This window comes from Theobroma umbraticum, unplaced genomic scaffold, assembly GCF_002168275.2.
Source record: "Theobroma umbraticum cultivar Fairchild unplaced genomic scaffold, ASM216827v3 scaffold_20.0, whole genome shotgun sequence".
Taxonomy (NCBI): Eukaryota; Viridiplantae; Streptophyta; class Magnoliopsida; order Malvales; family Malvaceae; genus Theobroma; species Theobroma umbraticum.
The window spans coordinates 7,023,864-7,041,548 of NW_018397266.1; the positions used below are offsets into that span (position 1 = coordinate 7,023,864).

Consider the following 17,685-nt stretch of genomic DNA (forward strand, 5'->3'; position numbering starts at 1 on the left):
CATTAAAAGTGAATGCAAATATGTAGGCCTTATTTTCATCTTCAATATTACCTTTCTTCAACTCTTTTCATATTACTTACCTATGTGAGCTTGTAGAGAGAGAAACAATAGAAATAGCTAACCCTTAATGAAATATAGGAAATTTGTTTAAAAAAAAAGGAAAATCAGCAATGAAAACCTTATATTTGTAAAGATTAATAGTTGAAATCTTACCCTTGTTGCTTAGAAAATGGAAACTAAGGCTAAAGTTGTTTGAAAAGTGGAATTTGTTGAGTGAAAGAGAAAAGGAAGTTGAAAGTTGAGAGAAAACGAAAATGAAGAGTGAACTTAGAGAAAATAGGCTAAAAGAGGTAGCCAAAATAGAAGGGAGGTTCAAAATACTTAAAAAGGAAATTTTAAAGTGAAATTACTGTTTTAGCCTTTTTTATTTTTGTAAAAATGATGACAAGTATCGATATTTTGGGTTGAAGTATCGATACTTCTATTTTGAGTCTCAAGTATCAATACGATCAAAGATCAATACTTATTCTTCAAAATCCATTTTAAAAATCTTCTGGACAACATGTATCGATAGCTTATTCATAAATATCGATACTCAAAGTCTTTACAATTCACCTATTTTAACTTATCTCTCTCTACCATCTTTCAAATCAACTTACAAGTTTTAAATTACAAAATTTTTAACGGTAAAATTCAAAATATTAGTTTAAAAGTAAATTACAAGCTCACCTAAAGATTTACTAATTTAACCTTTTATTAAAGTTGGAGTTTCACACTCTTTATTTCATTTTCCTTTTATTCCATTCTCCTTTTCATTTCCCTTTTATTCCTTTTTCCTATTTCACTTCGTGCAACAAACATGACCTTAATGATGCATGTTACGTAAAGCTGATTGATTTCTTTTTTTTTTTTAATTTCCTTTTTAATGCTTAAGAAATGAATTTTTCTTTGGTCAAAATACATAAGAGGTCTTTATACCCATGTGTTTTGTTCAATTTAATCCCTTTATTCTAATTTAAAGCAATTTAGTTCCTCAATTTTAAAAATTACTCCAATTGAGTCTCTTCCTCTAACGGCAACCAATTTAGCCATTAAATATGATGACGCCAACATTGACGTGGCACTACCACGTTACCCTCACATGCTTACGTGGTGGTGCCACATCATCCTTTTAAGTTCAAGGTGTTAACATGGTAGTGCCACATCAAAATATCAAGTGACATGGCACTGCCATGTCAATATTAAAGCTCAAGTTGTTGACGGGCATGTTAAAAGGCCACCATGTGGCATGCCAAGAAATTGACACGTCACTCTCTTCTTCTCCAAAATATGATATGGTCTTGCTAAGGTTTGAAGAACGCTAAGCTTGCTAGCCTCATACATAAGCCTTTACTTTTACTAATTTTTAATTTTATTTTATTTTCCTAAAACTACGTCTTTTTAAAGCCTTCTTACACTACCCAAGTCCCTAGCTATAAAACTCTAATTATAAGAGGCAAAGAAAAAAAAATAAAAGGTAGAAATAGAGAAGGAAAGGAAAAAATGAGAAAAAAAAAGCTTTTATAACTAAGGATTTAAAGAGTGTAAAAAACCTCCAAAACAAAGTAATTTTAAAAAAAAATAAAAAAGAAAAAACAGTAAAAATTAATAAAACTAAAGACTTGGATTTACTAAAAATCTTGGATTTGAACTTTAATAAGTGCATATCATATTTTGACAAAGCAAAAAGCAACGTGTTAAATCTCTTGACATACCACTTGACAGTCTATTAACATGCTATGTGATACTATCACATCAACAACTCGAATTAAAAAAGAAAATGTAACAGTACCACATCTACATGTGAACGTGATCTAACAATGCCACACCAACATGCCATGGCAGAAAAAATGTAACGTCGTATTTCTTTTGCAAACCTTCATTATCACTTCTTATATTCTAATTGGTTTTTAGCTGGAAACACGCTACTTGTGAAGATTATCAGCTGGGGCTGGGCATAAGCATTGGAAAGGAAAATGACATCCTAAGTCCGAATACCTAGTTATTGACGAATCTGAGGGAGCATACGATTTCATCACCCCTAGATTGGTGAACTGGGATTCCCACCTACCAACCATGATGGCCACTTGCCGATGGATCAATAAACGGCCACAAGAATTGCACGTTAAACCAAAAAAATATTGCTACAACTCTTCTTGTTCTTCAATGTTTCCAATAAAAGTCCTTAACTGAACTACAAAAAAGTCGTTAAATGGGGTGTCCTGGCTGGTACGATATCAACATCAACCCACATTCAAACCATGTTTTCATGCAAAGCCAAAAAAAAGAGAGTACATTTTCACCACCTACCTTAAAAAACGGACCCTATAAACAGAGTGAAGCTGTCATGAAGCCACACCAACATCGGCTGACACATGACCACCCTGCACTGCTGAGCCATGATTGTTGTAAGGGTTGCCACCGCCTCTGCCACCTCTTCCCCTGTTGTTATAGTAGTTCCTAGAATAGTAGTTGCCAGGCTGATCATAATATTGGCTGCGACCATTCTGGTAGGCTCCACCTCCCCTTCCACTGCCTCGACCTCCACGACCATTGGAGTAACCCCTACGGCCAACCCCAGTACCACGACCACCTCTTTGATTCTGATAGGGTCTTCGAGGAACATACTGTTGCTCCTTGGGTTCTACATCTCTCTGATTATGCTCCACATCCACCTGTAGTTTGCCTTGTTCGTCTTGATCTGTAATATCCTCTGGTGCATGATTTTCTATCTCCAGTTCATCCTGCAGAGCACAAGCTTCCTACAATTAATCAAATAAACAAAATCCTACAGGAATAAACATAGTGTTACAGCTAACTTAAAACACCTTCTGAAGTTCCTCTGCGGCACTATATTGATTGTCACCTGTCTCAGCTTCTTGATAATTTGATGTATCCTCTTCCTACATAAAATATAAAATAACATGAAAACACAATCCCCATTTGGAAAATTAAAACTAACAGGGGAAAGGCAGCTCCAAATGAAATTTAAACATGTCTACTTATGCCAAACCAAAATAACACCCATCAGAAACACCAAACACTGTGACCTAAAAAAATGAAGCAGCATAAAACAAAGTGAAATTAAGTCCAAAGTTGGGTTTAGAGAAAGGAAAACTAAGAAACACCGCGATCAAGTCATCCAATTCCAACCTATCAATTCATTCCTGCTTCACCACCACATAATAATCTGTAAGAATCAACACAAGTTCCAACAAAGCCTAGGAGCACCAAGGCAGAGAGAAGCAACTAACATGAGATCTTTTATTCTCAAGACAACTATAATTGGCTTGAATCTGAAGAATTGTGAAACACCACATACAGGTCATCAAACATAAAAATTAATCCAAACATGTTCCAAAACAACACACAAAATTCTCAATTAGACTACATTTCTAATTCCTCCCAGCTTCCTGCAACAAATTAAAAGCAAAACTTAAGACAACCCTCTGCTTCTTTATGAATTACCTCACAACAACTTCATTCCCTAAGAGCGTTCTAGCTTAAGTTTCATGTTTAATTACACTATCCTTAAGCGAGCCAAGGCACAACCCATACTACACAACCCAACCCGCTATTTATAATCTTCCACTTTCACCTTGTAATATTTGAAATGAAGCCATGTCACCATTTCTTAGCCCTTCATGTTCCTCTGCCAAATAAACTGCCTTTCCAAAGTATAGCCCATCTTTTCTTTCAGCATCAGCTTCTGAATTTGCAACTATTGAATTCAAATTTGTATATCAGTACTACTTTTTCTAAGAAATCGTAAACTAACCTTGTCCTTTGACAAATTATTCTTTGTTGTTTTCTTTTTTTTGGAAAAGGGGGCATTAGAACCCTGCTCATGCACCATCCAATGAGCCAGATGCTCAAGAGCTTTGCCAAATTATTCTAAATATCTCCCAAATTTATATATCTAATGAAACATCAAATGTGCTTGCTTAGCACCGAATTTTACCCTAGAGCTACCAAAAGCACAACATGCCTCTTGGAAAACTGTTCTAAGGTGATTGCTATGAAAAAAATCATAAGGAAGCAACAGAAATTAAAAGCATTTGAAATAAAGGAGAAATTACAGGAACTGATTCAAGCAAGTATGCTGCCGAGTCCAACAATCAACTGCAGGGAATAAATAAATTGCAAAGTAAGATAACCAAGCATCCCATTTCTCCTGGAAGTATACATGAAAGGAGTACAACTCACTACAGGGTTAAGCTCCACAGAGAAAAGGGATACATTAGCATAGAAAATTAGATGACATGAATGAGCAAGAATGCTTTTGTGCCAATTAACTAGCAACTTGAATATTTATTGTAGAACTCAACCTTTAAATAACTTGGACTTAGCCACAGCCACCAACAACTAAAGTAAACCCAACTAAGATATGTCATTACCGCTACAAATACCTAAATATATAGTAGAACAGAGAAGCCTAAAAAGACTGAAGGCTTTATGCTAGAATATCAATTTTCAGAATGCAACACATATATGATCTAAGATAGCAAACAAACAAAAGGGAGTTGGGAGCAACCTCTGTCAACACCCAAATAGGACATATGCAAAGGTGTGAAGAAGTGAATGGAAAACTAGCAAGACAACATTAGTTCTCAGAAGCATTTTTATGTAGTCAAATTCCAATGATTAATCAGCCTTGAAACATCCCCACGAGTAGGAAACCCTTCTTATTATCCTAGCTTCTGAGTGTAAGCTTTCACCTATACTTTAGACTGGTTCAAAGTCAACTTTGGAAGTAGGAAGTTGAATTCTGGAATCTTCTCGATATTTATGTCAATACTTTCAACTAAGAAAAAACTGTTTGGAGGGATGTTTTTAGCAATTATGCTTTGCCCTGCTCTTAAGTTGCTCAATCATAGGCATCACATCCAAGGAAACTAGATAAAATGTTTAGAAGCAGCTTATATGTTTATCCCATCTAACTCAACCACAGGACTAAGAACTCAAAAACCAGACTAATCATCCCAATAAATAGAAGACCTTCCTTATAATGCTATCCTAATGTGAACCAATTATACATCAGGCCTTTGATCAAGAGTTACCATCAATAGAGCTCTAAAAATACATGACTAACAAGTAGATACACCTTACAAGAATTTTAAATCATTCATTCAGTCTTCCATACCAACCCTTGTAAAATCCTATTTTGCCCATAATTTCCTATGTATTTGATTTTAATTAAACCTGCATCTTAGTCTCCAAATAGTTCATATTTATCTTACAACCAGTTTCATCCTTAACAATACAAAAATGAGGACATTACATGAGGTGGATTTGTTACCATAGCTAGAAATTCTTATTTGTGCTCCTCTCCAATGCATATGAAGAAAATACTTAATAGAGTTTGATAATGTTGATGTCCCAATGGTCTTGCAACAGCTGCAAATAAAAAATATTTTCCTTCTCCTAGAAAGTACAAATGATCTATAGCCTCAGACAACACCAATAATATTCTCCAATACATAATGATATAGATCTAGCAAACATGATCATTCACTGTTTCAACAGTTGTATCTGCTATTGCGCACAGGTACAAGATTTTCTTTCTGAAGTCCTGGTTAAGTCTAATAAAAAGTTTGCAGTCAATTTCCACTTTTTGCACATCTACAATTTAAATATAGAAAGACAGTCCAATTCTATTTGCAAGCTAGAGATGTAGGGACAGAATAAAATTGAGAGAACAACAAATAGATACAACAAATAGACCATTACAAAATCCTACAAGGCAAGGTGCTGTTACTCTGAAACGTGCAGTTAAATCTTCTTAGTCTCTCTCAGGCCAAAGTATTAACCTTAACAACAAACAGAAATAACAAATGAAGTTATTGAGATTGCTCACATAATTAGACTGACATGTAAAAATTTGTTTCTCCAATTCCAGTTTTCATTTAACTTATGAAAAGAAACTTTGAAATTCTCTTGTTTCGTTTTCCCCCTCTCTATAGCCGCAATATGGCCGAAAAGGAACAGCTCAGGGCATTGCATCAAACAAAAAAAATTAGCAATCATTTCAGCCATGATAAAAGTAGAGAAACAGGGCAGCCAGAAATTTTTATATCAAACATATATCAAGAAATAAAATGCAAAGTAAAATCCAATAACCAAACCTCACACTTCCTTTCTTAAAAGTAAAACAAAGCTAATACCTTCTGCTGGTACTGCTCCACTGTACCTTCCACCTGAACAGGCACAGAGATGGGCACACCGTGCACTGGAACCTGGAAAGTGGTATAAGTTCCAGCAGCAACAGCCGCCACTTCAACAGGAGCCTTCATCTCCGGTGTGGTTGTAAAATAATCCAAAGCCATAATCTTGTTAAGTCTCTCTCTCAACCCAGCATCTGCAACAAAAAACCTACCAAGTCAGAAAACCAGAAATCTAACAAAAAATAGTAGTTATGAAAACCCCACGAAATGAAAACAGTGAATTATTACAGGAAACGTCGGCATTGGGTTCAATGGGCTGGTCGGAGTTAGAAAGCCATAGTTTAGCATGGTGTAGGCAGCGGTGCAAAGCATTCTTGTGAGACAAACTTGAATCAGCAGGTCGACAGGTCAACAGTCCACTCAGCATCGAAATCAAATCCAAATCTTTCTCGCTAAGCAGATCGGTAGCGTCATCGGTCACATAATCGTAAGTCAAGCAACAGCCTCTCTCGTGAGTCCTAGTCAACATGGTGGAAGTAAAATCATTCTGAGACTTCACATCGAACATCGACCCGAAATAGAGCAGATTGAGGAGATCCTCAACCGCATGATCGGGCTCATTGGGCTGTTGCTCTTGAACTTCAGTCTCGTCCTGTTGGGCTTCTGAGGCTGTCTCGTCCGGTAAAATGGTTTGACGCTGTAAGGCGAGTGAGATTTCTTCGGAGACGGCGGAAGAGAGAGGCTGGCGAAGCTTCTCGAGTTCATCGATAAGGGCGGAGACAGCGGGTTTGGAACGGAGGACTTCCTCTTGTTCTTTGTTTAAGGGTTTGCCTTGGGAGACGGATTCTTCCATCTGGAGGATGCGGTTGTATTTCTTGCGTAGGGCACGGAGGCGCTTGCTTATGTGGTTAAGAACGGGGCCGTCTGAAGAAGTAGTGGCTGTCGCGTCGGAGGAAGCAGTTGCTGCTGCGGAGGCCGCCATTTGAGGAATTGATGGTGTTCGAAGTGGTGGGTGATCGGAGTTACGAGAGAGCACCACCGGGGTGGTGGCGATGGGGAACGAGGGTGTTTGGGAAAGGGAGCGGCGGGATGGGGAAGTTTGGAAAGAAAGGGAGGGAGGAAGTGAAAGGTTGTTGATTGTGGGTTTTTGGGTTGGGGTTTTGCTTTATTAGTTGAGAGACTTGAAAATGAGAGTAGCGTTAATAAGGGGAGAGAGGGAGCGCAAAAGCCGCAGCCGAGCTGATGTCCCTTTTCCTGCTCTGCCTGTGTGGGTAGATGTCTACACTTCCGCTTCTTTTACCCTTTTTTCTTTTCTTTTTTTTGAACTCTTTCAACATCTCTTTTTAAGCAGAAATCATTCCCCGAATGCTCGAATACCATTTCATTTTTCATTTGAATTTATATCTATTGACTTCTAAATAATGTATGAGTAGAAAAAATAAAACAGCTACAATATTCTTTTAATTTTTTTATGTACTGTTAAATTTGTTTTACTAAAATTATAAAACTATTTTTTAAATGTAAATTAATTAATTAATTATTTTTTCAATTTCAGAGTCTTTTGATAATTTTACAAAATACAACTATCAATCTAATTTTTGTAAGAACAAAAATTATTCATGAAGAAATAAAAAAACATTTAGACAAGATATTGCATGAAAGAAATTAAAATTATGAAATGTCTTAAGTATCTTACTTTCTTCAATATGAGCTCAATTTGATGTAAATCACAATTGAGATAAAAAGGTTGATCACTCATGCTATGGATGCCAGTGACTTCATTCACCTGTTGCGCAGTTTGTATAAAACTGACTCTAGAAGTCGTCTCACTGAATAACTACAAGCCAGAACAATGAGTCGTACAACTTGCTCCTTCACTAATATCTTAGTATAAACTATTCTTGCTTGCTTATTTGTTAGCAAGAATGCTTTGCAATTTGCAAGCATTTACCAATTCCCCCCAATTCTACTCAGCCAAAAGCAGGAACCTCAACACGGTTCAAAGATTCTTCTCATATCCAGCTTCAATTAAAGTGATGATATGAACTCATTTGTCTAGGAATCTTGACATAATCCGAACTCAGCACGACCCTAATCAAATTTTGCTTCATAGTTGACATTCAATTACATTGCAGGGTCTATTTCTTCTGGTATTCTTGCTCTTCCTGAGTAAACATATTGCATCTCCTCTTTCCATGTCTGCCAGTTCTAAATCATTAGCCACCACAAGATGCACTCTTATTTTTCACTATAAGTTTACTAAAAGTATAGAGTATATTTACCTCATATCGAAATGCAATCCTCATACTTGGAACATTGGTCTTGTGAATGTCATTCCCTTCTGGGCCTCGCAGGAAATATTTGTTACCAAGCCAATGCAACTGCAGGAAAGATCAAAAAGCAATGATATGCACAAAATGAAATTTTTACCCTGGGCTCCTTTCACAGATTTACTATGCAAAGAGAGATAGTAAGAACTGAGAAGGGTCAAAAAGGATCAAAAGCTGTCATGATTACCAAGAACACCATTAAAGGAAGTCGGTCAATGTCTGAAAACGCTACCCCAGTCATTTTTCAAATCCACATTATGAGCTTCCCCAGAATATAGAACAAAAAAATTTAGCTTCTCAAGCAACCCCAATTTTCAAAATTCTTTTTTATCTATTTTGAATGAGTAGATAAAATTTTAAGAAGGTTTTACAAAAGGCTTGGTCACTCAGAAGGGTTTGTTCAAGGCCTGTTGTCAACCATACACAAACTTGAGTGCAATCACAGGTTATATAATATCCCTATTGGCCATCTGGTCCTGTTTAATATGGATGTAACTTAACAAACATCATGCCAATGAAGTTGATGATACAAGAGTTGAAGAAAAAACAAATTGAGTCTATACCTGTTATTTAAAATGTAAGCAACTCTTTCATCTTTTCATTCTTTAATCTTCAATGTAAGTTACCCTAAATAGGTACAATTCATTAAGATATTAAAATTGTTGCCTTTCATCATTTATTTGGTCTACATATTGACAGGTCCTTACAAAGCAAAACAATTTAACCCCCATCTGCCTATAAGCAGAAAATGACATATGAGAGAAGCACATTTTAGTTCTATTTCCTTTTGTCTGTTAATATCTGCAGCTTACATGAAATTAGACCTCAAATGGGGAATAAAGCTTTAACTTGGATTATACCCCTATAGGAGGGAAATGTTCATGTAAAAAGACAGAATGGGAAATTTTGCTTGGTGCTTGTACTTGAAAGGTGTGAATTCAGCAAGTGGTTTCCATACTTCAAAAGAAAATTTAAATGGCTCAGAAAAGCTGAAAAATAAGAGTTATGGAGGCCTCACCTTTGCCATATGTGAAAATCCAGACTGGTATACAGAATTTCTCACAATCTCACATAAGTCACAAGCACTGAGCTTCCAAACCTGCAAAGTACTGATTTATAATGACTACACAGATCATGCATTATCTTTACACACCTTACTACGTGTCTTTTCCTTTAGACATAATGATAAAATAAGTGCGTGAATTATACCAAAATCCTCACATAAGCTCTTACTCTTTTATTTACATCAACTGAACCCTCAACTTCCTTGGATGAACGAGGTAAAAATTAGATGGCATCATACACGTGTGTAAAAGTAGATGACATGGCAATCAGTTATCAAATAAATAAAATTTACTTAGCTTTGGGTATTTGGGTCCTTCTCTGCCTTTTGATAGAAATTAAGGATTAAAATCTGGATCATGTTATCTTGTTTCTTGGATGTTTTGATTTGGAGATGGAGAAAATCTTGATATAAGAAAACTGACAGCTGGATTTAGGACCATGGCCTTCACTCTTTCCTCAATCTCACCCTTTCCCTTTCCTCTTTCTCTCTTCAATTCTGGTTTAGTAGTTCTGTTTTAATATAAGTTGAGAGCTCAATTGATACAAATAGAAAATTAGAGACTTTAGTAAGAATTTTGATATAACAAGGGCTTGTCTTATCAATATGCCTTTCGTTTACTTGTTCCTGTAGGAGGGTTTTAATGGTGCAGGGAAAGGTAGATAAGTTGGATGAACGTCTACCTTTGACATTAAGATATCTTCAGGAACATTTGAAAAAGAAGAAAAAGAAAACAGGCTTTTTGGTTTTCTAATTCTTACAGATATATTTTCATGAAAGATGACAAATGCAAGTAACAAACCTGTGCTGCAACACTGTACTCTTCCACAAGAGGTTCCTTCGTCAAGTGAATTTGCAATGGATCATCAGATGAAAGTGAGACATTTAGCCCACGCTGAAAGAAAGCAGGAAATGGGTTGCGATGATAGTCCAGGAAAAGGGAATTATTGCTCAGAGGAGACATAGCCAATCCAATCTGATAAAAAAAAGCAAGGTGATCAACCTTGTAATTGAAACAATTTTACCGTTTTAAAGGTAAAATGCCATTCCAAAGTCACTCATAAACTTTTTACACTGAATAATACAGGAACTGTAGATGCATATTCTACATATTCCAACAGAATGGAACGAGATCTACAGTGATAACATCCCTGCTGATTGGTTCTTGTATAAGTGCATCCTACAACTGAAACTCTAACCATGCACATGCCATGCTTCACACTCTATTTTACAACATAGAACAGAAACTAAATTCTTGAAAGGAACATGGTTATGGTAAATCCTGCAAACCAACCTGAGCAAGGTAATACAAGTACTGCAAAACAGGGGATTTCCTCAGATTAATCCCATGAGATATATTGTTGCACAGAAGGAAAGCAGCAGCTAAGTGGTCAATATCGCCAGCCTGCATAATTTTGCAAATATAATAAGCATTTGAATAACTATAGAAAGATTGAAACAGAGACAAAGAAATTGACTTAAACCTCCCCGCAGTGAGGTCGAAGTTTTATCGTTGGCAATCCTTTTGACTCACGAAGCTGGAAAAGAAAAACAGAAAAATTATGAAATGATTCTTTTCTAAAGTTAAAAAAATTTATGAAATGATTTGACATAATATTAGTAACAATATGATCCAGGATAAAATAATATTCCTCTTTAAGCCACCCACTCTGCCCCCACCACCTCAAACCCCTTTTGGTTTAAGTATTTTGGGATGACAGCATGTTGCACTCCCCCATATCCTCATTTTGATGAACTTTAATATTCGGCAAGATTGAGTTCAACAATTACTTTCATTACCTAATTTTGTTCCGTATATTACTGAATCAGGCATTGATAATTACATAGAAATATAAAAGCTGTCTATATCTTTCCCCTAACACCAATAACTGCAAAACCCTATTGCTGTATAAAAAGCAAGACAGGTATGTAACATAGGTATGACATGATAAAATTAGAACCAGATACTAACCTTGTTGAGAGTATACAGGTTTGCATAGAAGTAATACGCATAATAAGAATATGCAGGATTAAATTCATTGGTCCATTCAGCAGGCTTTGGCATGTGCTTAGTAGGACGCCGCTCTGGTTTACTTTCATCATCAACTAAATCAAAACCAACAACCTGTACCATAAGACATATTAGCATTTTCATTGTGGCATTCTCTAGTAAAATCTGATTTCATACTTTTCCTAACAAACTGATTACTGATGACAATTGAGGAAAGTTTTGCAAATAATGCATTTATAAAAAACTTGAGTAAACAAATTGTGGCTGAATAAACAAAATCATCTAAAATTGTGTGGTGCGCCCATGTTCAACAAGCAGTGGTGACCCAAAAAATTGACCAAACACTATGGCTCAACATAGCTTCGAATAATTAAAATAATTATGACATAAAAGTGGTGGCTAAAGTGGACCATTTACTCAACTAGTTGTAATGCAGGTCACTTCAATAAAGATGCGGGCTTGAACTGTATTTACTATTTCTATAAGAACCATGAAATCTCTGTTGAATGCATGGTATGTACTTGACAGAACATAAAGCTCACCATCATTAGGAACACATGAAGTTGAGGATGAGAATTTGGATCAACTGTCACTTCAAATAGCGGAATGAACACATTGTCCAGAATATTCTGAAAAGATTTTACAATTCCCATTTGCTTGTACACATTATACAATCGGGGTAGCTGCACAATTAAGTCAAAATCATGAGAAGCGAGTTACCTTTGTCTTAAGAAAAATACACAGAGAGAGAGATAGAGAACACCAGCAGAAAGATGATGCTAAATATGGACATGATGCCACACCAACTAATCTTAGGTTTAATTTCTAACATTTAAATAGCTAGTCCATACCCTGAAATACTTCTAAAACATGTTCAAGCAGATACGATCATTTTGACTAATTAATAAGACATGATCCAGGATAACCATAAGTTAAGTAATGCTTAAATAAGCATATTCAAACAAGATATGAAAAAGAACAAGCATCTATATGCGATGGTTAGACAGTGGGAGAGCTTGCTAGATAGAAGAAGAAATAGTATTGGGCTATTGGCATTCTACCTGGATTAACCAAACGGCATTTTCACTATAAATTTCATTGTTAATAAACCAACTTGCTAACTGATCCCATTCACTTTGTTTCCTTCCATATATGGACACCCTGTACTCTGCCATCTGGAAAAGAAATGATATATTATTTAGATAAAGGAATTGGTGAATATGGCAGTCAAAGAAAGGCATTTGAACCTTTAAGGTCAATTAGTAGAAATAATGACAACAATTCCTAGGCTGCAGAAAAATAAATTCAGTCAGTAATCAAATCATTAAGGTTGAGCTTTACCCTGATGCTGCATGAGGTTTACGAGGTAAAACTCACATTGCATAACAATATCAAAGTTACATATCATAATTTAACATACTAACTAGACCAAATGCCTAAGGCCATCCCACAGAAACAAGAGAAACAAAATTAAATCAAGGAACTAAACTTCAAATAGCATGCAGACATTTAAAGAAAGTAAAACTTTGGAAGGGAACATACATGATCATGTGACTAAAAGAAATATGTTTGACAGTATGTGTTTAATTAATGAAGGGTAAACAAGTAATTGATTAAAGCAGAATTATCACTTCTCTGGGCTTAATTTATCTATCAACATCAACCTGGTATTTGCTTGCTTCAAGGTCAGATAGAACTTGCTTTGTTACTTCTGCCAAAAAACGCCCTGTGATATTCAATTAAATTGTTTTAATAAAATACAGTTATGACCTTGATACCAATATGAATTCAAATACAAAGTGAAAAGTAAATGGAGAACATTTATCAAAAAGAAGTGACCATTTTAGAAATAAATAAAAGAAAAAGAAGCTATGTCTGACCAGACACTGAACAAATTTAAGTTTGCATTGATGACATCATGTGTCAAACCTTGGATAAGATTGTCCTGCTTTAAGAAGATCTCTCTGAGTCTGCTTTGCCCACAAGGATTATATTTAAGATTGAATTTGTCAAAGCGATGAAAGGTGCTCTTATCAGCATGGACATCCAACAAATCAACGTTGAGATCATATCTGAAGTAAAAGATAGATGAAGCATATGTTAAAAATAAATCAAAGTATTAATTCTGAAACACAGAAGAGAATGGAACCAAGGTTTTGCATACCCAGTCAAATCCAAACTCTCAAAAACCTCTTTCAACGTCATATACTTTCCATCCCTAAATATAACAACCTGCACAATTTCAAGTAGGATTGTGCTTACTATGAGTCATTTTATATGCTTACAAACAAAAAACAAGATGCCAAAATGAACAAATCAAAGGGAATTCAAAACAACCTCATCAGGTTCTTTTCTTAGTTTTGATTTGATGAAGCGTAGCAGATGTTTCTGGTTCATGCAAGCAGAATGATGCACATGTGTATCAACCTTCCGGATATTGTAGAAATCACGGTGGGGTGCACTCTTCTGAGCCAAAAACTCCCCGTCTGCATTTACTAATAGATGAAGGCGGAACTTCTGTGTAGCGTCCAATTGTAAGTTATAGAAACAAGCCAAAGTGAATAAGAAAACGCAATTCAAAAGAGTTTAAAAACACTACCTCCTCAAGAAATCTTAGTCGGTGATGGCAAGCAGAGCGAACATTTCCAATTGACATGACTTTTAGGAGATGATGCATATCAGTGAAAAATGTTGTTGAACTTGGGACAGGAAAAAGCTCGACAGTGTCTGAATGAATATTCATAAAAAAATTTACTGTGCTAGGGCCCATCAAAGTGAATAACCGAAGAAATATAAACACATGGATCAAGTTATACAACAATAGCTGAAGTAAACTGATGCCTCCATTTCCAATAGATTAAGCTAGAGAGGACCTAGACATGTTACACATGGATCATATTACCAGGCTACAAAATCTTTGGCACAGCAAAACTGATTCACTATAACCTTGTCAGATTCTAGAATAACAATTAACTGAACAAAACTGATTCAGTATTGACAGAGCAATATAAAATCCACAATGGTATGTACCAGTTTCACTTGCATAAACACGTATAACTCCATCTTCCATCCTAAAACGATGCTGCATACAAAGGAATAAAACAGATTCAAATACAAAAAATATTTGATCACTGGTTCTTAAAAAAGTTCAACAATAAACATTTGAATTTTGTTTCCAAACAATATTAGTAAGCAAAAAGAACCTCACCGCTGTTTTTTCAACAGGTTCAAAGTGAAATGGATGACTTCGTGCTTTTGGAGTGCTGGGTTCTGTCACAGGTTCCTTTTTCCATGGAGCAATCCCTTCCCTGTAAACATAATTGTCTCGCAATTCCAAACACTCCCGTGTCATTTTCCTTACTTCTTCCTCTTCTACATTTGTTGAGTCTAAATACAGATGGAAGAAGCAGAACAAAAATCAATTTTGTAGCTTTAAGTTCAAGCATATTAAGTAAGCAGTGAAGACCATTTCTGACTTGGCATGTCAATTTTAACTAATCACTATCAATAGAGAGGTAAATTGTGTTAATACAACCAAGACAATCATTCACAAATAAGGCAATTATAAAGTCCAATTTGTTAAATCTGATAGCAATAATTCCAACTAAGTCACAAGGTAAAACTATTCAGATTTAGAGAACTTATAATACCAAGAAACGTGCTTCTGAGAGGCAAACTTGTCTTGTCAAAAACAGGATCACTCTTCAATATGCACACTAATGCTGAATCCACTTTTCCATTTCCATTTAGATCAACACAAGATTTTGCTTCATTTTCAGTAGCTTTATGATTCTTGTCTTGAACGCAGTTCACACCCTCACCTCTAAATGGAACAGAAAATAAATTTTGAACTTTTGTAGCAACATCCTGTATAAATTCACCAATAATGGATGAACAAAATATCCTTTGTTTTGATGAATAATTAGTAAGTCAAAAATTAGCCTTAGTTACAAATGATAAATCCTTAAACCTAACAACACAGCAAATCTTATGTGCTCAAAAATGTTCTTGAAACTACTTTTGAAAGACATTGTGTATTATAAGCAATGATATCTGCATACAGAGAAATTGCAAACGGGGCACTAACATTTAACAAATCACCAGAACCATCGATATTTTGATCGCCACAAAGAATGTCATCCTCATCTGCAGGCTCTGTTCCTTCCTCGTCAGAATCCCCAGCACTTTCAAAAGCATTGCCACCAGGGGACCTTGGAGTCATTAGCCGACCATAGGTAGCCAACCTTGTAGTGGAAACACCACGACTAAAAGTCTGACTTTCTCCTGCACAATGCAAAGGAAAACCTTACTTTATGTGAAATATAAAGCAACTGGATTCAGCAAATTTCCAAATGCCTTCTTGATTAGTTCAGAAGCAGATCCGCTTTCCCAAAATTCTCAATATACAACAAGCCAAGAACTGATTCCAAAAGGTACATTTAGCATTTACTTTTGTTATTTACTTTAATTTTGCTCACAGAAGCAAGAACAAAAAGACGGTTGAATATAAAAGAAAACAGAGGGTTTTTAAAGAATTAAAAATGAAAAAAGAAGGTATTATTTTAATAACAAAATGCATACTTAACTTAGATAAAACAATCCTAGTAGAAACGATTTTTCACATTTTCCTTTGCACTTATTTGTTTACAACTATCAGCAACTTTAGAGAAACCAATCTTTACCTATTAACCGTAATTTTCTACCTACCTCAGGGCTAACAAACTATTCTAAACTCCTTTCGGGCAATGTCACATTAAACTATGCCATAAATTCCATATCAATCCACATTTCTATCACGATTTTCACAAAAACATTGTTTCGATAGTTATAGCAACAACGAAAAGAAATTACAGGCCTAAAATAAACATATTACCTCGCCGAGATGTTTGAAGTGGAGGAAGACCGGAAGGAATAAAGTTATGCTTGTCAAGCGACGAAGCAGAGCAAGTCTGAGCTCTTTCCCTCACCACCTGGTCAAACTTAGCATCTTCCTCGAACCACTCGTTACGCAAAACCACGTTGGGCATCGAACTGGAAATCCGATAACTCCTCAACATCTCCATTTTCTCATCGAAAGATTTCGACACGCTCGTTTTATGCTCGAGAGAGCCCCCTTTCTCACCCTCCTCCACTTCTTCTTCTTCTTCTTCGTAATCCACTTCTTCTTCGTTCTCTTCTTCTTCATCGGAGATGACGCGACTTCTAGGCCGCCTAACGCGGCGGATCTCTATGAGTCGATCGATGACGTGGTCGACGCTGCGTTTGTGGATATAAAAAGCGGATATGGCCATTAATGAAGCTCCGACTAACGCCGCCATGGCCAAATGCAGCGAAGGAACCGGTGCAGATGAGTCCATTAATTTTTTTTTTAAAAAAAAAAGCGGAACCCTAATTTTTCTATGTTTAGAAAGTGTGAGAAAGAGAAGTCATTTATGTTTTCGGCTGTCGGGCTTTATAGGTTTTGTGGTGTGTGGAGCACCAGACTGTGAGGTCGTAGCACGGCAGCAGAGAGAGAGAGAGAGAGAGAGAGAGGACGTGTTTGGGTTTAGGGTGGGACGTAAAAAATAGCTGAGTGAGACGAAAGAGGGAGAGTCAAAAGGCGCTAAAAGGTTTAAAAGTGCGTTGCAGGGGTGGGACCCGCATGGATATACGTGCACCCATCAGCTAATGACGTGATTGCATTTTATAGTACGATTATTAGTCAATCATGTGTTCTTCATTGATTTTCCCACGCCCACCTTTGAGGGTCACAGTCCTCTACCAGATCATGGTTTACAGCCCGGTTGGGTTTGAGTCTACTAGCTCGCACCAACTCTTTGCTTCGGCTTGTAAAGGTGTAATTGGGACCTGTTTAGCCCAATTATTACATTTACAAAACAGCAAAGTGGTGTGCACTTGCATCAATTTTTTAAAATATTTTATATAAGAAATGATTTTAAATTGAATAATATTATAATAGTGATAAAATTAATAAAACCACTGGCCTCTTTTTTACCTGTTTTTTTTCTTTCTCTTTTTACCTGTCTTTTTCTTCCTTCAATACTTTTTTTCTTTTCTTGTATGACCTCCACGTGGCTA

General features: G+C 36.1%; 2 protein-coding genes across 3 annotated transcripts; both read right to left on the reverse strand.

The window, feature by feature from the left end:
• Positions 1-2,164: 2,164 nt before the first annotated feature.
• LOC110423534 (glycine-rich protein) lies at positions 2,165-7,474 on the reverse strand. The gene is made up of 4 exons (XM_021437755.2): positions 6,492-7,474; positions 6,204-6,397; positions 2,868-2,942; positions 2,165-2,783 (listed from the first exon to the last, which is right to left on the reverse strand). The coding sequence occupies exons 1-4, from the start codon at positions 7,183-7,185 to the stop codon at positions 2,385-2,387; spliced, it is 1,362 nt and encodes a 453-aa protein (XP_021293430.1). The 5' UTR covers positions 7,186-7,474; the 3' UTR covers positions 2,165-2,384.
• Positions 7,475-7,854: 380 nt separating this feature from the next.
• LOC110423114 (putative AMP deaminase) lies at positions 7,855-17,194 on the reverse strand. Of its 2 annotated transcripts, XM_021437248.2 has the most exons (19): positions 16,481-17,193; positions 15,695-15,891; positions 15,258-15,474; positions 14,816-14,994; positions 14,638-14,689; positions 14,207-14,334; positions 13,945-14,124; positions 13,772-13,839; positions 13,537-13,679; positions 13,272-13,333; positions 12,669-12,782; positions 12,150-12,290; positions 11,569-11,721; positions 11,081-11,134; positions 10,891-11,001; positions 10,399-10,572; positions 9,552-9,632; positions 8,486-8,584; positions 7,855-8,402 (listed from the first exon to the last, which is right to left on the reverse strand). In XM_021437248.2, exons 1-19 carry the CDS (start codon positions 16,962-16,964, stop codon positions 8,328-8,330), a joined length of 2,712 nt encoding a protein of 903 aa, XP_021292923.1. In that variant the 5' UTR covers positions 16,965-17,193; the 3' UTR covers positions 7,855-8,327. The 2 variants fall into 2 exon arrangements, with proteins under 2 accessions (XP_021292923.1, XP_089640769.1); XM_089784643.1 differs by lacking the exons at positions 7,855-8,402; positions 8,486-8,584; positions 9,552-9,632 and adding an exon at positions 9,656-10,108 and having other exon boundaries at positions 16,481-17,194.
• Between the last annotated feature and the right edge of the window lie 491 nt (positions 17,195-17,685).

Bases quoted from the DNA above. Each gene is read 5' to 3' on its own strand.
- LOC110423534 (XM_021437755.2), bottom strand. From the start codon at position 7,185: ATGGCGGCCTCCGCAGCAGCAACTGCTTCCTCCGACGCGACAGCCACT. The intron at 6,398-6,491 runs GTAATAATTCAC...TTTTTGTTGCAG, and splicing joins ACCCAATGCCGACGTTTCCT to ATGCTGGGTTGAGAGAGAGA. The intron at 2,943-6,203 runs GTATTAGCTTTG...TATTTTATGTAG, and splicing joins TGGAGCAGTACCAGCAGAAG to GAAGAGGATACATCAAATTA.
- LOC110423114 (XM_021437248.2), bottom strand. From the start codon at position 16,964: ATGGACTCATCTGCACCGGTTCCTTCGCTGCATTTGGCCATGGCGGCG. The intron at 12,783-13,271 runs GTTGATGTTGAT...TTTCTTTTCCAG, and splicing joins TTGAAGCAAGCAAATACCAG to ATGGCAGAGTACAGGGTGTC. The intron at 11,722-12,149 runs GTGAGCTTTATG...CTTATGGTACAG, and splicing joins TTCATGTGTTCCTAATGATG to GTTGTTGGTTTTGATTTAGT.